This window comes from Eleutherodactylus coqui, chromosome 1 (genome assembly GCF_035609145.1).
Source record: "Eleutherodactylus coqui strain aEleCoq1 chromosome 1, aEleCoq1.hap1, whole genome shotgun sequence".
In the NCBI taxonomy this organism is placed as follows: Eukaryota; Metazoa; Chordata; class Amphibia; order Anura; family Eleutherodactylidae; genus Eleutherodactylus; species Eleutherodactylus coqui.
This window is the reverse complement of record NC_089837.1, coordinates 143,567,154-143,591,962: the sequence shown is the minus strand read 5'-3', so window position 1 is coordinate 143,591,962 and position 24,809 is coordinate 143,567,154. Positions and strand designations below refer to the sequence as shown.

The following is a 24,809-nucleotide window of genomic DNA, read 5'->3' as shown; positions in this document are numbered from 1 at the left end:
GTTCCGTTTTAAGCAGCTCAAAATCCCGAACGACCATCATTCAGTGTAAACAGCAGCCGTTCAGTGCTGAACGTCCACTGCTTACAATAAACTGAGAGGGGTGGGGGAGAGCAAGGAGAGAAATCTCCTGCAGCCGTCCTGCCTCCCTGCTTGCCTCGCTATCAGCGAACCAGCGATACTCCTGTGTAACAGCACGGGAGCAATTATACACGGGGACAAGTGTCGGGGGCATCATTTCCATCAGACACTCGTCCCGTGTAAAAGGGCCTTACCTCTGATTCAGGGAATTGTATGGAAATAGGATTTCCTGGCTCATTCTGATCGGATACTTAGGGTACATGGATGAAAAGTTGGTAAATGGAGGGCTGATTTATAAAAGTTTTTGCTTTAGGACTTATTATTGGAAGCTGGCACAGAATTTTGGCCAAAAGACTAAGGACTTATTCAGGCGGCCATAATTTCAGGGCGTATGCTGTCCCTGTATTTGTTGGAGAGCACACAGCCCTATTACAGCCTATTACGCTTTACTAGTGGGCTTTTTTTTCTTAAGTTTTTTTTCCTTTCTCATACAGACTCATGGTCTGTGTGAGAAGTTGCTGCATGTTCCATTCTTGCTTTTTTTTTTCCTTTGCAGATTAGAATAAGACATGCAATGTGCAGTGTCCGTGCGGATCAGCCTCAGAATGATCTAACTAAAACTTTTCCATACTTCTGCTCTAATTTTTTTTTATATCTCAATGTCTTAGTTTATTAGTAGAGATGAGCAAGTATACTCGCTAAAGGCAATTGCTCGAGCGAGCATTGCCTTTAGCGAGTACCTGCCCGCTCGAGACTGCAGGTTCGGCTGCCGGTGGCGGGCAGGGAGCTGCGGGGGAGAGCGGGGCGGAACGGAGGGGAGATCTCTCTCTCCCCCCGCTCCCTCCTGCTGACAGCCGCTACTCACTGCTCCCCCGCGCCGGCAGCCGCACCTTCGGTCTCGAGCGGGCAGGTACTCGCTAAAGGCAATGCTCGCTCGAGCAATTGCCTTTAGCGAGTATACTCGCTCATCTCCATTTATTAGCAGTAGCACTTTAGGAAACGCACTCTATGTACAATATCTATATTGTTCTTTGCATGAATTGAAGAATTGGTCTATTAGCAGTTTTGACAATAACTTTTTTCTTTCTCCTGAAGGATGGCACACTCTTTGACGGGAGGCCAATTGAATCTCTTTCCCTGATTGATGCAGTCATGCCTGATGTTGTACAAACGAGGCAGCAAGCATACAGAGACAAACTTGCACAACAACAGGCGGCAGCCGCCGCCGCTGCCGCAGCTGCAGCCGCCGCGACGGCAAACAACCAACAGCCGTCTACCAAGAATGGTGAAAATGCAGCAAATGGCGAGGAGAATGGAGGACATGCACTGGCAAGTAGGTGTATTCAGAAAACGTCACCTCAACCTGATGCTCTGTACAGGATATATGCACCATGTCGTGATTACGCGCTTTGTCTTACAAGGCACAAACACGGTTAGCGGTGGCTGTCCTATGATAAGTTTTCTCTCCATTTAAGTCAGTAACAGGAAAAATGGCACAGAATTGAAGGGCAGTAGGTTACGCTGTATTTTAGGGAGAAATGCAGAAATCGGGGTTGTTCAAGAGCTAAATAAATTTTTAGTAAAATTAAGAAACTTGTTCAATCCACCATCGCTGCGTCAGTGGTGTCTGTGTGTCCCGCTGTACTTTCCTGCAGCGACGGCGTGCCGTACATGCAAGTGCCTGTTGTATCCGAACATTGGTCTCCGCAGTGGTGATGCTTTTGCATATACAGTACTAGACCGCTGAGGCTAATGACTGGTTGCAGCACTCACCTGCATGTGAGGCATTGAATCACTGCAGGACAAGTCAACCAAGGCTGGCAGGCAGCGTGGAGACACTGAACAGGTGAGTGTAGGGTTTTTGTTTTCGGTTTCAGCAACTTTCCTGCTCTTTGCAAAAATTTGGTTTTGATCCCAGACAACCTCGTTAACTACTATATGAAACCTTTCTGCACGGCGTTGTGGTGACAAGAACATGTTAATTAGTTCAGTGTGGTTTTTGAGCAAAATATTTACAGACCTGTGCCAACCAAAACTTTTCAGTAACCTATGTATCACTGGGCAGCGGCTGTTATGTAGGACTGTAAAACTTTACAGTACATTTATATGATCTTTTAAAACAGGTTTGCTCATGGCTTCCTGGAACCTGTGATTTAAGATGACGGCCAATTTGGCCTTGTGGACGCAGAAGGAAAGCATAAAAAAAAACGTACATAAAGTAACATTTCAGATCCCCAAACTATGGCAATGGCCGATCTCGCACGGACGAGTTAGATTCAACATACGGGAGCCCGCAACAGAATCAGTCTCTGACCGTGGCCGGCGACCCCTGTATACATGTAATTTCTTCACTGCGGGTGACCTACGATCTCCGGTCATACGCTGTAGAGATTTTTGCTTTTAAATACTTGTATTCCCCCTGTCATCACTAGGCGATGCCATGGGTACCCACGGCCTGGTCGCCGTAGGTACCCACGGCCTGGTCACAATGTATATTGTGGACAGGCTACGGGTCGGACGGCCTCAATTGACGTCAGTGGAGGTCGCCCGGATGGAGTCCACAGCAAAATCGAGCATGCAGCGATTTTCCTTTTTCCTCCACTCACGGAAATCAGAATTCATGTCTGCAAGTGTGAAGGCAAAAGTGTAAGTCCATACCTTGTAATGCATGCCTTTTGCTGCGGATCATCCGTGCGCCCGCTGGCTGCTGATTTCACAATGGAAATCCGGTCTTGGGAGACCAATCTAAGTGATCCTGCCATTATTTTACTGTGGATTTTCAGCTGTGGACAATCTGCACCATTTTCCGCCATGTGTGAATGTATCCTTGGGCACCTGTAGACGAAGCAATTATCCTTGAGTTAGTCACTTAGAAAAGCCGAAGAGTTCAAACAGAGCGATGATCATTCGTTGGTTTTCACTAAGATATCGTTCATAGAGGGGATTTCCATGCAAATTCATTCACAAGTCGTTTAAATAAGACTTTCCACCAGACTACTTTTGATCAACCAGCGACTTTTTTTTTTTTTTCTTTAGTAAGCTGAAAGGAAGTTTCTAGCGACTTATCGCTCCTCACCCTGATGGTGGCCATGTTTACACTGAACTATTGTTTGAATTCAGTCTTTCGAGCAATTTATTTGGCCACTACTTGTTCTGTCTAAAGTTACCTTTAGTGGTAGATTTTATTTTATAAAATAAAGAAAAAAAAACTTTTTTGCAAATTTGCACTTTTTGGTTCATAAAGTGGTTATATCATACAAAAAGTAGTTAAAGGTGTTGTGCCAATTTTGTAACGGGATAGGTGCTAAGTATCTGATCACTGGGAACGGGTATACCCCCATATGACTTGAGGTACAGTTGAGCATGCGTGTGACCGGGGCACTCCTCTCTGCTGGAGATGGCAGAGCGCTCTACTTGGCTCTACGTGGTAGCTTCTACCACTGTGAAAAGAGCTCTCGATTATGCTGATTACTGGCTTTAGAAACCTCCTACATGTGGACTTAATCTTGGCATGGGCATATGACAGGGCTTGCAAATAAAAGAGCACTTGTTGTACCACTCTTTTGGCTTTTTAGGTGGGGATTTTGTAGAAGGATCAGATACTATTATGGTGTATTTTGGGCAACATACAGACATCCCTGTTGTATACTTTACTAAGAACATGTTGGTTGTTTTATTTGCATATTACCCAGAGGAGCATGAATGGCTTTTTGAGACTCCTCACTCAACCTTTCATGTGCTCTCACTAAGGATAAAAGATAGTGTTCCTGACCCCGGAGCTTTATGGTTACCTATGACCGCCTTCTAGATTATAGACTGTTACAAGTTGTCTGTGAACTCCCAAAGTAGAGCAGAGGGGACCAGGTTACAGGTCAGTAGGGTTGGTGCAGATGGCAGACAGAGGCGCCTCTACTTGCTGATTCCTTCCACATGCGGCTGCTGGATTGCAGACATTAGCCGTCACCTCTCTCATGAATAGACAGTTTATTGCTCCATTAAGTTTACTTTGTAGTTTCCGATTTTGAAGTATTGGAACGCCCAGCCATGACATGAAGGTGTTGTGTGCAGGAGAGGAAGCTGCCATTCAGGACTCTGTATCCCATCTACGGTGCAGTGACGTGTGTCCCAATACACGGTGATGGTTTATGGTTATTTCTATGACAGAGTGTCCCAATACTTGATCGCGTTCTCCTATAAAGGGCTATGTATTCAACAGGGAACGGATATTAACGCTTTAACCCCTTAAGGACATGGCCTATTTTGAGCTTAAGGATGCAACGCTTTTTGGCAGATTTCAATCACCATTTTTCAAAAGCCATAAATCTTTTTTTTATTTTTCTGTCGACATGGCCATATAAGGGCTTGTTTTTTGCGTGGCGAACTGTAGTTTTTATCAGTGCCATTTTTGGGTACATGGACTATTGTAAAACTTTTTTTTTTTCTTCTCTTTAATGAGAGAAAACCCATAATTTTTTTTTTTTACAGCATTAATCGTGCAGCATAAATGACAATTCCCCCCGCGGGTCGATACGATAACAAAATTCAGTTTTTTGGGGGTTTTTTCCCCACTTTTCTGCAATAAAAAACCTTATTTGGATTTTTTTCTTCTAAATCGCTGCATTCAAACTCCCATAGCTTTTTTATTTTTCCATGGATGGAGCTTTGTGAGGGCTTGTTTTTTTGCAAGACAAGCTGTAGTTTTTATTGGTACCGTTTGGGGTACATTACGGCTTTTTTGATCACTTTTATTGCGTTTTTTTGGGAGGCAGAAACGCTAAAAATTAGCATTTTGCCTCAGTTTTTTAGCGTATTAACACTTTGCCGTACAGGATAAAAAGCATATTCAACTTATTGTATGTGTCGTTACGGAGACGACGATACCAAATATGTGGGATTTTTTAGTTTTTCAAATCCTAATGTGAGAAAATGGACAAAGGGTGGGTGTGGGGGGGTTACATTTTTTTTTTTTACACAATTTGTGTCCCCCTGGGAGACTTACACTGTAGCAGCGATGATCGCTATGATAAGGCATTGCAGGACTTCTCTCCTGCAATGCCCTATCGCTTATTACAGCAATCTTAGGCAGTGGTAATACAGGACGCCTGTAGGCGGCGTGCTGTTACCATGGCAACCAGCCTGTTTCTCTGCGATTATATCGCGAGATGACGTTACAGAGGGAGCACACTCCTCTGTGAACCCTTCCCATGCCGCGATCTACGTAGATCGTAGCAGGGAAGGGGTTAACAGCGGGGGTCTCATCTCTGATGCATACTTGCTGTTGCAGCGGGAGGCCTTATATCAGCGACAGACAGATCCCGCTGCCGATAACGAGAGATCTCTTATGATCTCGCTCAACCCACATGATGTAAGGGTGCGTGCAGTTGCGGGAAGTACCCCACTGCTATGACCCTTACGTCCTGTGAAGGGAAAGGGTTAATGATTTGCCCCCCTTATTGATTCAAACAATTGTCCTGAGCTTGTGGCTAGCACTCTTGGCATCCGCTGACAGCCTGCACTTTAACATGCAAGGTCCATAATGCTTTGACATTACCTGGTGGAGAATCTTCTTGAGTCTCTATAGGGAACTAGCCTGCCAAGGGAACCCCTTTCCCTAGAGGTCGGTGCAGTCAGAGATCAGCACTGGGTTTGTTGTGTTTTATCATTCTAGGCACAAGTTTTTCTTTTTTTAAATTCATTGAGAACTTTTTAAAAACCTCTGAAGGGCCCGTGTGCGTGACAGATGAACTGTAGGTGTAGAGGGATAGTCTCCCCTAGAAGTAGTGCTTGTATGGGAGACTACCTCCACACATATGCCGTCTGATGGTTTCTAAATCTGAGGCATATCTCGGTGGGTGTGTAAATGTATATGTGTGTGTATATAACGGGTCTGTTATACATGTACACAAGCCCTAACCTGTAATGTACTTTACAGAAATGTATCTGCTGTTGTGTTATGACATTTGTGGCTTTGCAAAGCTGATACATACCATATGAGACACTGATGGTACAGTGCCACCCAGTGGCCAGATACAGCAATTCATCAGTCTGCACTACAGTTTACGTAATCAGGACCCGGAGGGAGGAAATATTGTATTGAAAAGAAGTTGGGTTGCCATTTTTATTTGCATAAGCCCCATTATTATTATTATTATTATTAGGTTCAGATGTGTAAGAAGCTACAGAATTACATTTTGAAACCTTCACTACTTAACAAAACAAGCCCATATTCTAGGAAGTAGAACACAGCATTTGTATGTAATGTTCTTCTGTAGTTGATAAAACCAAAAAGCCTTTCTCCCCCACTTCTTGATTCCTATCCGTACATCTGCTAGTTAACAAGCTGAACAAAAATGGATTGTGTAAAAGCGTCCTTCGTGGCGGGCAATTCTGCGGTAACGTAACTTCAAGTTCATCTGCAGTGTGTCTTTAACTGCCCATTGGTTAGTCTTTCTTGCGCACATACTCATGATCTGTCTCCTTGCTTTATCCAATATCTGCTTGTGCTGCACGTGTAATACCTGACCTGCTGTAAAATTCACTTCATTTGGAGGTCAAGCAGTGAACATCGAAAAGTACACAAATGTAGAAGTTGAGAGGCTGCAGCAAAGTTTTAACACTAATATATTTATCTAATATCTTAATTGCTTTAGGTTGGAATACAGGGTCCATCTATAGAATCTGTAGGTCTAATCAGCAGATTTTTTTTTCTTGCAGATAACCACACTGACATGATGGAAGTCGACGGAGATGTAGAAATCCCATCCAGTAAGGCAGTGGTTTTACGGGGTCACGAGTCAGAAGTGTTTATTTGTGCCTGGAACCCTGTTAGTGATCTGCTCGCCTCAGGGTACGTCTCTTACTCTATTCCTGTGCCTTAAATCACATGTCCTTGCACCACTAACTAAAGGCCCATTTAGACACAAAGATTATTGCTCAGAATTCGCTCAAAAGCCGTCTTTTGAGCGATAACCATTGCATCTGAATGTGCGGCCATCGTGCCCTGTTCGGTCATCGCTCGTTTCTAGTTAGCTAGAAATTAGCAATGAGACTTATCAGCACCGTCCACTGATTTTCTCAGCGGGCGGTGCTGATGGCATTCTTTTCAGTTGGTATCCCGTTGGCAGTTCTCAGCAGGTCACTAGCTGAAAGCGCCGAGAACAAAGCAGCTGTTTGCATATACAAAACAGCTGCATTGTTCTCGGAGCTATCACGGCGGTATCCCGCTCCGTCTGAATTAACTCTATAGTAGCTAACTGGCTACTTAGAGTTATGCAAAGAGGATTGCTCAAAACTGTCACTCAAACGACAATTTGGAGCTTTCATCGTTTCGTGTAAATGGGCCTTAAATCTAGTCAACTGCCAAAATCGCTGCAACTATAAGTGTGCATTTATTTGTGTTGGGGTTTTTTTTGCTTTTTTTATGCTATTTTGAAGTCAAAAGAAACCGATTAAAAATAAACTTTATCCTTTTACAATCCACTTCTGACTAACTTCATGGAAACCGCCCGCTCATGTGAAAGCACAGTAAATGGGTGTATTTTACATCACTAATGGACATGTAAATCACATCACTAGATCCAAACAAGTTATTCAATTACACAGCAAAAAAAGGTGTATAAATCTATTGCTCATGCAAACGAAGTTGTCACTATGATGTCATACAACAATTTAATCCAAATCTTCATTTTAATTTTGGGTGGAGTTCTCGCTGTCTCTGACAATCTGAAGTTGAGGTGATAAAGAAATATGATGAGAAAGCCTCTCAGTTAAACTTTTTCTCCTGTTTTTGTTCCTGAAACTTGACAGGTCGGGAGATTCAACAGCCAGGATATGGAATCTCAGTGAGAACAGCACTAGTGGATCAACTCAGCTGGTCCTACGACACTGTATACGAGAAGGCGGACAAGATGTTCCTAGCAACAAGGACGTAACATCTTTAGACTGGAATGTAAGTATGCTTGTCCATCGTCAGCACATGGTTAAGCCCTTGGTACATTCAAACATACCTGTACATCCAGATGCACAGTAGGTTAGGCATGTAAGGGTATGTTCACACGTGTTGGGTTTTCTACAGAGGAAACCTCCTAAGCGGCGGATCTGCACCAAATGGTATAGATTTTGAAGTGGATTTCACCTCCTCAATTGAAAGGATAGAATCCTGTCCAAATTTGCACCACTCGGTCCGGATTTATTGTGAAAAATCTGCACCAAATCCGAAAACGTACCCTATGTCTGTCTTGAGGCTTTCATTTGCTAAATTTTGGGAATACCCCCTTTTAGTCCCTTGGGCTGCTCTCACACTGGATGCTTTTTACCGCGATTAGCATGGTGTTGGGAATGCTTCAAAGGGACCTCGCAGACTAGCGTTTGAAAGGCCTAGATTTTGTTAGCGCTGTCTGCACACTTTTTAACGTACCTCATCACCCATCACAATGATGGGTGTGTTAAACGCTGTTGACTAGAGTGACGTGCTCGAAAGCGCAGTTCAAAATCGCGGCAAAACTCCGCATTTTACTAATGCGTGTGTGAAAGCGTCTTAGTGACACATCCTGTTTGTGCCTTAACCATAGTCGCATTCCAAGTACCATAACTTCTTAATTTTTGTGTCGGCATAGCCATATGAAGGCTTATTTTTTGCGGGGCAAGTTGTATATTTTTTAAGGCATCATCTTGAAGCACATAGAATTTCTTTTTTGCCTTAATACATCATATTTGCTTTTTTAAATTTCATTTTTACGGTGTTCAGTGTGCAAAATAAATGTGATAACCTTATTGTCTGGGCCAGTAGCATTCCAGTGGACCCAAGTTTATACGGGTTGTTTTTGTTTTTTAAATTTTGTTATTTTTATACAAAAAAAAATTATTATTATTTTGGAGGTCAAGCTCTACGAGGTCTTGTTTTTTGTGGGATGAGCTCTAGTCTTCATTTATCTCATTCTTGGGAACATATAGTATCTTGATTTTGCTTTTTATTCCTTTTTTTTCTAGAGGCAAGATTAACAATATCTGCATTTCCAGCATGTTTTTTATGTGTAACCGCATTCACCGTGCAGTATAAATGTTAAATTAATTCTGCAGGCCAATTCGATTACACAAATACCAAGTTTTTATAGTTTCTTGCAACTGTTTTAATTTTATATATTTTTTTTGTGTTTAATGCATATTGTTATTGCTGCATTCAAAGACCCCCTTACATTTTTTTTTTGTCTGTGATGCTATGAAAGGGTTTTTTTTTTTTTTTTTTTGTGGGATGAGTTTTACTTTTTAATAGTACTGTTGATCCATGCAACATTTTGATCATTTTCTATTCTGTTTTTTTGTAAGGTGAGAGAGGCAAAATGATCTCTCGCCGCCATGTTTTTTGTATTTATTTATTTAAATAGTAAAGGGGAGGAAAGGTGGGCTTTTTGCGCTTTTTTAAAAATAATTTTTTTTTTATTTTTTTTTTATACTTCCCATTTTTGTCCCACTGGGGGACTTTATCATCACTCTTTTATAATATTTTATCATTTTTTTAATACACTACTATACTTCATAGGCCACCGTAGCTGTCGGACTCGGAGGCTATAACTAAGCTTTTGGTTACCACAGCAACCCATTGGGATCCCCGCAATCACATTGCCTCTTCCCTCTGTCAGCCTTTTACTTGCCGCGGTCGCACTGACCTTGGCATGTAAATGGTCAAACACCAGGGATCTAAAGTTTCTTCAGTCCCTGGTGTTAGAGCAAGTACCAGGCTGTCATTCGTCAGCCAAGCACTGCTTTCCCCCCGGGCACTGGAGACCCACGCTGGGCTTCTAATGAAGCGTTGTCCCAAAACGGTGCTGAAGAATACAACCCCTTAATGGCCGCTGTCAAGACGTGTGGGCTGTCAAAGGGTTAAGGACAGGTCATCACTTTTACAAAACTGTAAAACCCCTTTAACAGACCCTCTGCCAATTTTGCAATACCATCATTACATCAAGTGTTTACCATTTTGTGTTACTCTTTATAAAGCTGTGAGGTTATCTAGGTTGATTTCCTCCTTTGAGTTTAGTGACTAAGGATTTGCTGCGGATCCTTATGTATTTACTTATGTATTTTCACTTTAATAGAGTGAAGGAACACTTCTAGCCACCGGGTCTTACGATGGTTTTGCCAGAATATGGACAAAAGACGGTAAGCTGTGCATTGCACATCGTGCCTTATACATTGCTTATATCCCGGTGTTATTGTGCTTAAATCCTAAAATGTAAAGATCAGCAAAATGTCATTTATTTTAAATGTTTATTTTCTGGAGGTGAGATCAAGAAACTGAGAATCATGTTTTCTAGTTCCATATGTGTAGCACGGTTAAGCCTGAGTACTATGTATTTGCATTATAGTAGTAATTCTTTCCCTTTAATTTACAGGAAACCTTGCAAGCACCTTGGGGCAACATAAAGGACCTATATTTGCATTGAAATGGAACAAGAAAGGAAACTTTATTTTAAGTGCAGGAGTTGACAAAGTAAGCTTTTCCATGACACAAAATTGTGTTTTTCACTAATTTGTGATAAATCTAGCTGCCAGGATTTTTTTGAATAATAAGTAATAAAACACAAGATTGTTTAACTAACAAATAGGGATGAGCGAGTATACTCGCTAAGGCACTACTCGTCCGAGTAATGTGCCTTAGCCGAGTATCTCCCTGCTCGTCCTTAAAGATTTAGGGGCCGGGGCGGGGAGCTGCGGGGGAGAGCGGGGAGGAACGGAGGGGAAATCTCTCTCTCTCCCGCCCGCTCTCCCCTGCTCCCCACCGCAACTCACCTGTCAGCTGCGGCGGCCCCCGAATCTTTAGGGACGAGCGGGGAGATACTCGGCTAAGGCACATTATTCGGACGAGTAGTGCCTTAGCGAGTATACTCACTCATCCCTACTAACAAACAGAAGTCAAAAAAATCTAAAAGCTAAATAGAAATTCATAGCAAATACACTGGTATGTACTATTGTCATGGTCAGTGGGAAGTCTGATATGCATTAACAAGTTACTACACCAAAACTACAACCTCTTATGTGACACTGTCATTTTTGGAGAAGTCGTCATAAATTTTTTTGCACTTCTTGCACACGCGCGCTTAATAACTATGTGTAAAGGTTTAACATTGTGCGTGGAACCTTCTTCTACGTTCAAGGTCCACCTTAAAGGGCTTCCACACTTTGGATGATCACTGCTTGTTAGAAAGGCTCCTTCACAATAAGCTGATTACCAAGTGTATGTCTTCCTGCTAGGACCCCCACCGATCAGCTCTAATCTGTGGGGAAAGCTTGTCAGTAAGGGCTCATTCACAGGGGTGTATTGTCACCGCGTATTGCACACACGTATTTACAGTGCATAACACTCGGTGAAAGCCTATGGACTTTCACTCTTCCATTCACCTGCGTTGGGTGGATACTATGTGGATACAATTTTATTGTATACCTCTGTATGTCCTCAAAACTCCTTTTATAGCAAATACTCCGCTTTTATAATGAATCATTGTTTTACCTATATGAATCTTTTGCATAGAATGTTCAGGACCTGTTAATATATTATGGTCACAGTAATAGTCCACAGCTACACTCACAAATCTGCAGGCTTCAGAGCTGAAATCTTTTAGTATTCCTTGCTGACTCAATGCCTCAGAGCGCCTGTACTTGTGATAAGCATTCTGAGGATAGTTCTTTTTATAGGGAAAGATGATTGTCCCACTGCATTATAAGAACTCAGCTAAGCTGATGTGTCAGACAAAAAAACTGCTGATTTCTCCAATAATGTCCAGCAGAATAGTGAATTCAGCTCTGGACTAAAATAGACTTAAACTTGGTGCAAAATGAATAATGCAATGTTTTTCAAGTTGCTTAACCTATACACATTGCTATAAAATATAGAAAGGTGTGCGTCAGAGAGTTTATTTACTCTTAAAGGAAATATGTCACTAATGTTAGCCCTGTAAGGTAAGTAGGTGACCTACTGTCGTTTCCCCAGTGCGGGTGCTGAAAGCCGCTGCTGAATGTGTTGAGCGATTGAGTGGCACTGCTACGTAATCCGCCCATTCTAACTTTATAATGGGAGGACTACTAAGCAGCAACACTCAATGCATTTAGCAGGGGTTTTCAGCAATCACACCAGGGGACCGACAGAAGGTAAGTATAAAACTTGCATCACTGGACTTCACAAGTCGCCTACTTTCAGTCCATGAGCTTGGCTTGTAGGACTAACAGTAAGTGGCAGACTCCCTTTAAGGTCAAGTGTAGGAGTATTGGGTTACTATTTACTGTGTTGTGTTTTCTTCACAGACGACCATAATCTGGGATGCACACACAGGGGAAGCAAAGCAGCAATTTCCTTTCCATTCCGGTAAATATTAAGAAGCTGCTGGACTTGCATGCAATTGGCTATTATGGCCACGGAGGGGAGGGGTAAAACAAATCCTATTGTGTATAGTTGTATTTCTGGTATCTTACTGCTCCTGCTGTAATAGATTTTTGCTGTATTGTTGTACAGCAAATATTGATATAAGCCATTTACAAAGTGTTCTTTTTAATGTTACAGCACCAGCCTTGGATGTGGACTGGCAAAGTAACAATACATTTGCATCGTGCAGTACGGACATGTGTATCCACGTCTGCAAACTGGGGCAAGAAAGGCCAATAAAAACATTCCAGGGACACACAGTAAGTGTAATAATATGGCCATTCTGATGTCCTCTTTACATCACTGGGCAGAATGCTTTGTTTGCTTAAAGGGGTTATCTAATCTTGTAAAATTGATGGCTTATCCTCGGGGTAGGCCATTAATATCTGATCATTGGGGGGGGCAGCTGCTTGAAACTCCCAACGATCAGCTGATTGAAGGAGCTGTAGCGCTCCTTCCAGAGCCGCGGCCTCTTCAATGTTTACATCTGAGCATGATCATTCTCGTAGTGCCTAAGGCCACATTATCGATAGCAGCTATTCTGACATTGAAGTGAATGGGACAAGCCTGTAGTACTCAGAATGGCCACTATCAATAATATGGTGGTCTGCAGTAGATCAATCATGTTCAAATGTAAACATTGTAGAGGTTCCTCGATTCAGAAAAGTTGAATAAACTCCTTAAGTCCTTAGAGTTTAGTGTGTTGTATCAAAACTCGTTGGCTCCATTCACATCTGCGGCATGGTTTCTGTTTACAATGGATACCACAATGCAGTGGCACATACGTCACAACTGATGCCGCTTGACATACCATAGCTCTACTTTTCCCATAGAGTACAACGAAATCTGTCATGGCGCTTCCAACGCAGATGTCGGCAAAGTCTACAGCGTTTAATATTGTATGTGGGCCTTTCGAATGAATGCATGTGGCCGGTCTGCTACGCGACATGTACAAGATACTACACTGCTATAGGAGGAAATACATAGACTTGGCTACTCCCTGCCATAACATCTGATGGCAGGAAATTGAAGACTTGAGACATGACCTTGTAAAGGCATTTTTAGTTTTCTGTTAAAGTGTAATGAAATTTATGTTTCTGGTATTTGACTAGAAGGTCGATTCCTCTACATTTTCAAAATCCTGTCTGTGAATGATGCTGTTTTTATTGTTTCCATTGTGACCAGACTATCCTCTATTTATTTTCTAGAATGAAGTGAATGCAATAAAGTGGGATCCTACCGGTAATCTTCTGGCATCTTGTTCTGACGACATGACATTAAAGGTACATTTTCCACATGCTTTGTGAATAACAGTACACATGTGAGGTTCTCTAGTCCCAGCTGAAGAGTAGGACAGTAATGAAGAGTACCATGATACTATATTAAAGAATCAAAATGTCTGGATATTCTAGTTTTAGTCCAGCTTTAAGTGTATTTTTCCTAATATTTTACACTGTAGATCTGGAGCATGAAGCAAGACAGTTGTGTTCATGACTTACAAGCACACAACAAGGAGATCTACACCATCAAGTGGAGCCCCACCGGGCCAGGAACAAACAACCCAAATGCTAATCTAATGTTGGCAAGGTAAATAGGATTCCGGGCCATCTACAGACTTCCAGAGAGGTTTTATACTGTAACCGGACAATGTGTTTCTTTTCATTTTACAGTGCATCATTTGATTCTACAGTTAGATTGTGGGATGTGGATAGAGGAATCTGCATTCACACCCTGACTAAACATCAGGAACCTGTGTACAGTGTAGCCTTTAGTCCGGATGGCCGGTACCTGGCCAGTGGTTCCTTTGACAAATGCGTACACATCTGGAACACGCAGGTAGGACTATATAACACACAATACAACAAAAGGAATTGTGCAACTTTGGATACAGAACCCCAAATTACTTGTATAGACAGTGTTCTAAAATCGTAGCTGCCTGCACCCGCTGCTGGGGGATGCTCAGGAGCATCCTACATACCATTCTGTATTGAATTTGGTAATAATGCAGTAAGCCCCTAAACTCCCCCTAGTGGCAGCTGCAGCCAGATGTTTTTGTTTTTTTTTTGTTTGTTTTTTAGTTGAGTCCCATACATCACTTTTTTGGCATCCTTTCATTGGTAAGGATAGTATATACTTTGCGCATGTGGTTAATTAAATTTTGTGCCATAATCGCTCACCACTTTGTGATCCATGTGAGCATGGTTATTGGTTCCGTTACCTTAGGACTTTTTCATAAACATGGCTATCTACAAGCCACAGCTATAGTAGAAGCAGCACAGTTTTTCCTATATAAGGTGTGGCAAATGTAACTCATTGTGTGCAACATTTTAAGTTTGTCATCAAACCCTACAAAAATGCAGCATAGGGTGAGAGGACTGACACGGGTTAAAGGGGATTTTACAATAAACCGCAGGTGCTACTAAAATAAGCTGGTATCTCGAATTCACCAGTAAATCCAGCTTTTAAGTGATCCCTACAGTAGAAAGTATCCTAGTCATACACTTTAGCTGACCACTTAAAGGGGTTGTCCCGCGCCGAAACAGGTTTTTTTTTTTTTTTTAAAACCCCCCCCCCCCCCCCCCCCGTTCGGCGCGAGACAACCCCGATGCAGGGGTTAAAAAAACCACCCGCACAGCGCTTACCTGAATCCCGGCGGTCCGGCGTCTTCATACTCACCTGCTGAAGATGGCCGCCGGGATCCTCTGTCTTCATGGACCGCAGGGCTTCTGTGCGGTCCATTGCCGATTCCAGCCTCCTGATTGGCTGGAATCGGCACGTGACGGGGCGGAGCTACACGGAGCCCCATTCAGAAAAGAAGAAGACCCGGACTGCGCAAGCGCGGCTAATTTGGCCATCGGAGGGCGAAAATTAGTCGGCACCATGGAGACGAGGACGCCAGCAACGGAGCAGGTAAGTATAAAACTTTTTATAACTTCTGTATGGCTCATAATTAATGCACAATGTACATTACAAAGTGCATTATTATGGCCATGCAGAAGTGTATAGACCCACTTGCTGCCTCGGGACAACCCCTTTAATTTTATTACTATAATAGGGGGTGGGGGTCCCAATTGTCAAGGGAAAGAAGAATCATGCAGTTCGACTTCATCATGCCCAATCCTTTTGTTCTTAGATAAGATAAGCCCGCTGCCAATGGTGGCTTCAGCCAGGCATGCCTGTGCATGGGGGTTGGGAAGAATAGTTGTTGGTTGTTCCAGCGCATTCGTACTGTCCCTGCAGTGTTTGGTGTATGCTTTAGGAAAGCTCCCAACATATAGATCAAGCATATCCATAGATACCCATTTATCCGATTGATTCAAAGAGTGTTTCCTATTGGCCTTTATCCGGCCTGTATTCATTGGTATACTTTATTATTTTTTTTTCCTTCGACGAGAACCTGACATTTTTTCTAACTTTTGTTTTTATTTTCTGATTTTGTAGATTTTTTTTTTTTTTTTTTTTATGCCCTCTTCTGTACATGTCTGAGGGAGGCCATATTGTCAGACTATATTAGGCTTAGATTGATTTCATGTTTGCATCTAGCGCTGGCTCCATCCAGGTTTCCATCCTGTATGCAGGAAACTGCATGGGGAACCAAGACTGCACCTGGATGGCACCCTGGGGGGTAAAGATGTGAGGCAGAGACTTCATTCTCACATAGTTTCGGTCCGTGTCAGTCTTCTGCACTGTCCCATAAATCTGTTTAAATAAGTAATTGTTTTGTCTTTCTCCTTTTTTGTCTTTTCATTAGACAGGTGCATTAGTTCACAGCTATCGGGGAACAGGGGGTATATTTGAAGTATGTTGGAATGCAGCAGGAGACAAAGTTGGGGCAAGTGCATCTGATGGTTCAGTAAGTATCATTGGGACAACTATCTAGTAGTGCAGGCGTATTCATATTTTACAGCGCAATAGAGTAGAAAGACAGGAAATATAAGCATTCAGGGAATAGCTAAATATATTTTTGATAGGAAGAGTGAAATTTATTAAGACTTGTTTTAAACATCAGTCTTGGTATTATTCCTGTTGGCGCACAATGTGGCTAACGTATACAGAAGCGCACACCTTCATATATCGGGCGCATCTAGTCCCAGCGCCTACACAGAAATACACCATCTAGCTGCTGGAGTAGATTTTTACACCAGTTTCTTGCATAAATTATACATAAATGTGTCAATTCAGGGTGGCCATGCCCCCTTCTAGGGAAATTGCCGTGGAGCAGTGTAGATGTCAAAAATGTCTTGTCGCGGCGGAGCTGGTCAGGGCTCCCAAACTCCTATTGGGGTATGTTAAATACTGCTGTCCGAATCAACAGCAACATTTAAAGGGTTATCCGCCTCAATCAGCGTGAGCGGTGATCATGGCTGTTGCTGCCGAGTGTCAGCTGTGAGATGCAGCTGGCATTCACGTTGTATGGCTCCTGATCCCCCTCCATACAAGCACTGAACCGCCATGATGTCACTATTAAGTGACATAATTAGCCCTCTATGCATGTGCTGCTTCTGTTAAAAGGCAAATTTCTCCAAAACTGCTACACAAATACACACAGCAGACATATCGCTGTAATCAGTTTGACTGTTGCTAACTTATGCTGCCCTGAGAGGTGCAAAAAAATTGTAACAGCGGCTCTTAACCCCTTAACGCTCCATACAATGTGGGTGTCGGCTGTTTCTTACAGCTGACACCCGCTGGCAACAGCTCCGATAAGTCGCGCAGCTCATCAGAGCTGTTAATCCTTTAAATGCTGCTGCCAATTCTGATAGCGGTATTTAAATCCCCCCACCGATGTTTCAGGGTCCTGTACCCAAGAAACAAAATGCACTCATAGATGGCACAATTTTGTTTTTTTTTTCCATTACTTAGATTTTTGTTTTTAAAGTTTTTCAGTACAATATATGGCACTTTAAATAGTACAATTACAACTCGGTCCTGCAAAGAACAAGCTCGCAGATAGCGGCAGATAAAAAAGTTATGATTATTTAAAAGGGGGAGGAAAAACCGAAAATGGTAGGGAAAAAAAATCCTTAAGAGGTTAAACAGTGTTGTCCAAGAAATTGGAGACAAATGGTAAAAAATCCCAGTGTCTACAGCAGTATAAATCAATCCCTGAATACCTTTTTAGTTATTTCTATCTGCTCTTTTGGACTAAGTGACCATCACTGGAGAATGAAAATGACTGCTAAACGTAGGACTCTGTTTGGACAGAGAGCTAATCCCTTATCTAAGATCTCCTTGCTCCTCTGTCTGTAATGATCCAATGTGAATGAAGACAAACTACTTTAGTATGTGGTTCTATCTCTGCTGAGGTAAAATCTCAGCTGTGTCTGTAAGCCAAAGGATCATGGAGCTTTTACGTTCCAGCCTGTGAATCCTAGTCCTGCTGAAATCACACACTGTTAGCAGACCTCTTCCCATAGCAGCCTGTCTCCCCAGTGCTGCTGCTCCTCACACACCTCCCCATAGTAGCCTGTCTCCCCGGTGCTGCTGCTCCGCACACACCTTCCCCATAGTAGCCGGTCTCCCCGGTGCTGCTGCTCCGCACACACCTTCCCCATAGTAGCCGGTCTCCCCGGTGCTGCTGCTCCGCACACACCTTCCCCATAGTAGCCGGTCTCCCCGGTGCTGCTGCTCCGCACACACCTTCCCCATAGTAGCCAGTCTCCCCGCTGCTGCTGCTCCGCACACACCTTCCCCATAGTAGCCAGTCTCCCCGCTGCTGCTGCTCCGCACACACCTTCCCCATAGTAGCCAGTCTCCCCGCTGCTGCTGCTCCGCACACACCTTCCCCATAGTAGCCAGTCTCCCCGCTGCTGCTGCTCCGCACACACCTTCCCCATAGTAGCCAGTCTCCCCGCTGCTGCTGCTCCGCACACACCTTCCCCATAGTAGCCAGTCTCCCCGCTGCTGCTGCTCCGCACACACCTTCCCCATAGTAGCCAGTCTCCCCGCTGCTGCTGCTCCGCACACACCTTCCCCATAGTAGCCAGTCTCCCCGCTGCTGCTGCTCCGCACACACCTTCCCCATAGTAGCCAGTCTCCCCGCTGCTGCTGCTCCGCACACACCTTCCCCATAGTAGCCGGTCTCCCCGCTGCTGCTGCTCCGCACACACCTTCCCCATAGTAGCCGGTCTCCCCGCTGCTGCTGCTCCGCACACACCTTCCCCATAGTAGCCAGTCTCCCCGCTGCTGCTGCTGCTGCTCCGCACACACCTTCCCCATAGCAGCCGGTCTCCTCTGTGCTGCTGCTTCTCGCACACCTCCCCAGAGCAGCCTGTCGTCCTCTGTGCTCTCTGCCTCTTCACATGAGGTAAAATACTCCATGTTCCTCTGGCTAACAATTGCAGCTAAAAAATTATCTCAGCAGTGATAATATATACTATTGTGGTCTGTCCTGTGTCACAGGGGTCACTGGTGTAGGGAATTATTGACAGGCAGCGGAGCAAGGAGCGCTTAGATAGGTGCTCGACTCTCTGTCCTGACACTACCCATCCTAGCAGGATGCATATCTGCTTTTTACACCCCACCTCCACACCATTCTCAACCTGATTGGTTGTTTGGATTTACTCAATCACGGTGATTGTTTTTCGGTTGGCTGATTCATGGTGATTGGTTGTTTAGGTTGGCTCGAGTAGAGGTGGGGTTGAATAGGGATATGCGCTAGCAGGATAGGTCCGGTGTTTAGCAGCCATTTTTATTCCCCAATGATTGTCCCCTAGACAAAACAATCAATTAGAAAGGACAAAAGAAATTAGGTAATATCAGGTTCCACTTTTAATTAAATCCTTTAAATTTTTTCTTTTGAATAGGTTTGTGTATTAGACCTACGAAAATAGCGCTACTGGTTGGAAGCCATGGACCGACTATGAATGTGTACATAGCCAAAATGACTGTCCCTGACCCATGTACTGCTATAGTCCCATTTAACCATGGCCAGTCCACTACAGCCAAACTGAAAATAATTCTATACATAGATATTTAAAATGAAAATTGAAAACAAATCCCTGAAAGAAAAAAAAAAGCGTTGCACCTCAAAGAGGATGAAATTTCTTGTCGCATCTGGTGAATTGTGTGTGTGCTGGAACCGCTTTCTTCGCAACATCTGGAGAGGAGGTGCGCACCGGACAAACACGCATAGAAAACTTAAATGTACCAAATTTGGAAGATGGTCAATATGCATTCAACATGTTTTTATTTTTCCCATCCTCGGTGTATTTTTGTGGGTTTTTTCCCCCATTTCTGAACAGTTTGCCTATACAGAGAACACAGGACGTTAAATCAAGCAATAGTTTGTTCTTGGCTTTGAAACCTTCTATTTGGGGCATACAAAGAAATATCTGATGGCTGCATAAAATCCCCCTTATTCCTATCTTTTATTTCCCTTTTACTTCTGCTTTGTATACAGTAATTCAGTTTCCTCGCAGGTATAGGATGATGGGCATGACTTGGTACACACTTCTGATAAATGGGGTGGCATAAAAATGCCTCCAACACATAAAAACATGTCAGACTTGATTCAGAGTTGCCAGCTTACAGGTAAATTTCTTTATGGTGACGTGGCTGAATGCTTACTTGGGACATAATTCTGCCAAAACAGAAGGGCACAAATAATAAAGATCAGGCAGCGGACACAATTTGTGTCTGTTTCTTTAGACCATAAACCTGGTATGGTTTCCTTGTGCACTATTGTAATAGGAGCAAAACACCCCCTCATTTTTCCTATTTCTATATTTTTACTTATCTCAGTGTAGTAAAAGAAATGTCATTCATTATGATTTTTTTTTTGTTTTTTTTTTTAAGACCGGGATCATTTTAAAGCAACCTAGAAATACCAGTATAGACAGTTACAGTGTGATGGAATCTTCAGGTTCCAGTGTTACAGACCTAGTATACTCATATCATTAACCTAGAAGGAAGAGCGAACATTTCGTCACGTTTTAGGCCTTACTTTTCATGCAGGTTTTAGGCTTCAGGCTCGGTAACTAATTTTTACACCTTTTACGAGGAGTTAAAAACTACATGACCATACATGTCCTTTGCTGCTATTAAAATAGTAACACCGCCTGCTTTCCCCATTTAGATTTTGTAATGATTTTCATATGTAAAAATATATATTAGAAAGTTAAAAAAAAAAAAAAGACAAATCCACGCCACCTCTTGACTTCAAAAGCATAGTTGAGCTATGTTCCCTGTTTTCAGTAAAGTTGCGGTGGTTGGGCTGTTAATGATGTTCTGATGCATTATTGTACATTTACTGAGCATGATGATTTGTCACAAGCCTTTTATCTGAATTTTTTTTAATTAAAAAAAAAAAAAAAAGTTAGAAAATATAACCACTTATGGACCATATAGATCTGTGTGACTGGAGCAATTGTAGAGCAATGTACTGCAGAGGATGACACAGGCGCTGCGAATGTGCGCTACGCTCAACTTCGGAGTGTTTCTTCTAGATCCGTGGTACCATAGTGCAGCGTTAGAAGTCTCTGATCGTTTTCCGAGAATCTTAACGAGATGGTTTTAGTCCTCTGTTTTTTTGTTGTTTTTTTTTGTTCTGCAGAATTGGGGACTTTTATGAAAATCTGTGGGCGGCGAACATACAAGCCAGTCTGCTTTACTTTTCCTAAACTGCAGTAGGAAAAACAGTGTTTGTTTGCACACAACAACACGTTGAATTACACGAGATTTGTTAAATATTTGATTCTCTTAAGGGCATGTTCTATCGCAGCAGCAGTTATCCTACAGAAGTGAAAAGAAAAATCTAGGAAATAAATTAACGGCTGCCATACAACTCATTTGCATTGGGTTACATGCAAAAAAAAAAATAGCATATCTCCTGCCTAAAACTGCCATTTCATATAGTGATTCTTGGTGACTAAAGACTCACATCATTTTCCATATCATTTTTCATAGCAAAGGTGTTAGATTCCAGCTGTAAGAACTTTATACCTAATAAGTAGAATTTGAAAAAGGGGGGGGAAAAAAAAAAGTATTACGCGCTACCTCTATATTTAGTATATTTTAGAAAGTTTTCCTTCTATATCACAAATTGTACTGGAGTGATTTTTTTCTTATTAGGTAAAGCTGAACTATAAGTTGAACATTTTGCAAATTTCAAAATTTATATTTTTTAACACCGTTTTAATGCTCTACCCCCTTTTCCTCTTTTCTGTTTTTGTTATAAATCTGGTTCAGTCCAAACGCAGCTAGAAAATTTGTTTTGGATTTTTTTTTTTAAATACTTTTACATATTCAATAATTTTTTAAACTTTTTTTTTTCTTTTTTTTTTTTTTGCAATTGTAACAGTTAATCTCCAATTTCTATAGAAACCTAACTTTGCTGTACAATATTTTTAGTGTGTTCAAGGATGTATTTTTTTTCTTCTTCCGAATGCAATCTGGCTGATTTACCTGTAAAATTGGTGCAATAATGATAGAGAAGCACGTGCTCCCAGGAATAGGCACAAACGTTTGGCGCTATTAATTGGTGTAGTGTTGTCTTCACTTAAATATAACCAAGAAAACACCATAATTTTTTTTTTTTTTTTTTTTTTTTTTTTTTTTAGCTCTCCATATGGTAAAGACTTAAAAAAAAAAAAAAAATCAAAAGGCTACATGCTTATATACAACGGTTTCATGCCATGTGATTGTATACCAGTAGTAGAATAATAAAGGACAACCATATGTTAGAAAAATTTATGGAAACACTGAATAGTTCAACTACATCACAAATTGAATATTGCTTTTATAGTGGCACTTCAGCTGTTTGTAGTATGAATGACTTCTTTTATATACCCCCCCCCACCCCCTTTCCTTCCCCTTTAATTGGTACTTAATCCCATGTCCTGGTTCCTACCCTTCTACAGTGGTGCTTTTAATTTTGCAAATGTGCGAGTAAGGCACATAAAATGGTTTACTATTTTTATTGTTTTATGTTTAAGCATACCGGTCCCCGTGCAGCCATCATTAAATACTTAGCTATACGGATTGAAAAAAAGAGAAAAAAAAGTGCATTTTTAAGGTGACGACGCAAAAGTATTAGCATATCGCTGAAATCCAGCCTTGAATTTTCTCTGTATACATATGAGTTTCCTGTTCCTAATCCTGCAAATCCTTTGAGTCTAATTCTGTGAGCCTATCAGCAGCACTGGAGGCACGAGTCGGCATCATTTCTTGTGCTATTCAACTAACAGATGACATGAACCAGCCCACTGCAGTTTTTGTACATGTTAAATACTTTTTATTGTTTGGTTTTCATGATAACGTGTCTAACAGATGACTTTGGTGTTCTGTACTGTCCTGGACCATTTTAATTACACTTTGATGTTATTTGGTTCCACATCATAAGTTTTTCCCGGTCCCCATCCTGATTTAACCGTTTTGACACTTTTTTTTTTTTTTTTTCTTGTTCCATTTACCTTTTGCATTGTATTGCTCTGACAAATGTAATTTGAATCAGATCTGAAAGAGGTCCAGAATAAAATATATTTTGATATTAACTTCTGTGTAATTTTATTATTTGTAAACTAAAGTTATGGAGGGAGATGGTAATGCTTGGTAAGGGAAGCCACATTTAGAAGATTATGGCTGGGTTCACACGGGGTGGATTTGCCATGGAATTTTGCTGCGGTGAATCCGCCTGCGGATGCTAATTCTGGGGTTAGCCTGCCATGTGGACGATATTTGTCAAAAATCTCATACACGCAGTGCGGACAATCCGTCGCGACAAAGCCAGCGTGGATTCCCGGGACGCAGAATGTCTTTTTTTTTTTTTTTTTTGTTGCGGCCTCACTCCTCTCTATGGGAGAGCCGGCCGCAACGGAAAAGCATGCGGTGAAACTGCTCCAAATCCCGCAGCTAAGTGCCGCGGGTTTTCTGCTGCGCTTATCCTGTGGAAATCTCTTGTTTTTTTTCCTGCGGCAGTACCGCAACATTTCCACATTGAAACAGTCTCATGGGAACCCAGCATAAAGCCTCATGTCTACAGACTGATCTGATTTGCGGTAGATCCGCGAATCAAGCTGCCCATAGGGATGCATGGGCCATCCGCAAATGCATTAAAGCATGCAGATTTGATTTGCGGACCTTTTTGGTCTGGAAAACAAATTGCAGCATACTCCATTTCACTGTGGATCCGGCACAGACTGCTTCCATTGAAGTCAATGGACGCTGTCTGATCCGCAGCCTGTTCGCAGCTTACACTGCCGATCCCGTGGGAAAGCAGGAGTTTGAAAAAAGAAACTCCTGCTTCACATATGCATCTGCCAGCGCGCCCGCACAAATCCGCCATGAGGAAGAAAGAAGATCCGGACAGGAAGCAGAAGACCGACACTGGATCCGCACAGGTAAAATAGTGGTCGTGGGCAGGATGGGAATTTGCTGTGGGCTCCTGCATGCGGAATCCAACCCGCCCGTGGACCTAAGGCCTTAGGGACCTTACACACAGAATGGAATTGATCCACAACACAGAGTGAAATTAGCTGCTGTGGAAAACCCTGGATTTTGATGATGGATTTCAAGCAGAATTGTCATTTTCAGTTCCACATATAAGACGTGGGCTTTTGGTGCAGAATTTGGCAAATTCTGCATCCGGCTGAACAGTTCTGCAGATGTGAAAGGTCCTTAAAGAATCAAAAATGTACATATCACTGTGAATTTTTAAATGAGGTTCACTCATACTCCCCTCCGGATCCGTTGCCCGATGTTCCGCATCTCGTGCTGGCGCGCATGCGCAGTGCAGCACATGATGTGCCTGCAGTGTCATGTGACGCCCACAGCGTCACATGACACGCTGGCCGCGTCGAATGACGCAGGCGTCGGTGGGCAGGGAAGCATTTTCACGCTATCTACAGCTGTGCTACAGTGGAAGATAGTGTGACGGACAGCTTCCATTGACTGCAATGAAAGTCTGCCACGTGTACGCCTGCGGCAAATAGAGCATGCCGTGGGTGATTACGGGTGATTTCACGGCGTGGACTTCCGCACCGTGAGCATTGCGCTATTAGGTTCAATAGAACCTAGTAGCTGCGGATTTCCACCACGTGATACCCGGTGGAAATCCGCCCGTGGGAATTAGGCCTTAGGGATTTACCTCTTTTACGTTATTTTTCAATAAAACATTAACTGGACAAAAAGCTTAATTGAAAATAATTGTTAGAATTACACCAGTTCCAAAATTAAGAGCAATGCAGACAAATTTACACAATCTAGATTGTCGGGAGGTAGAAAATGGGCAGATCAAGGTGTCCCACAATGCAATATTGCATTAGTATTTTGAACCTGAGTTCAGTACAGCAAGCTGTAAAGGCACTTAAAAACAAGG

General features: G+C 42.5%; 1 protein-coding gene across 3 annotated transcripts in view; it reads left to right on the top strand.

Annotated features, from left to right (window-relative positions):
* The window catches only part of TBL1XR1 (TBL1X/Y related 1), a 96,934-nt gene extending 74,638 nt beyond the window's left edge, over positions 1–22,296 (top strand). For 2 of the 3 annotated variants that reach the window (XM_066601365.1, XM_066601358.1), the window contains exons 5-16: positions 1,174–1,411; positions 6,793–6,925; positions 7,885–8,026; positions 10,173–10,236; positions 10,470–10,567; positions 12,376–12,436; positions 12,632–12,753; positions 13,702–13,776; positions 13,953–14,080; positions 14,164–14,329; positions 16,245–16,346; positions 19,300–22,296. In XM_066601365.1, coding sequence (XP_066457462.1) covers positions 1,174–1,411; positions 6,793–6,925; positions 7,885–8,026; positions 10,173–10,236; positions 10,470–10,567; positions 12,376–12,436; positions 12,632–12,753; positions 13,702–13,776; positions 13,953–14,080; positions 14,164–14,329; positions 16,245–16,346; positions 19,300–19,326 — 1,356 coding nt within the window. In that variant the 3' untranslated portion in view covers positions 19,327–22,296. Of the gene's footprint in view, positions 1–1,173; positions 1,412–6,792; positions 6,926–7,884; positions 8,027–10,172; positions 10,237–10,469; positions 10,568–12,375; positions 12,437–12,631; positions 12,754–13,701; positions 13,777–13,952; positions 14,085–14,163; positions 14,330–16,244; positions 16,347–19,299 lie in introns of those variants that run through there. The other variant, XM_066601374.1, reaches the window with a different exon arrangement.
* Positions 22,297–24,809: the final 2,513 nt, after the last annotated feature.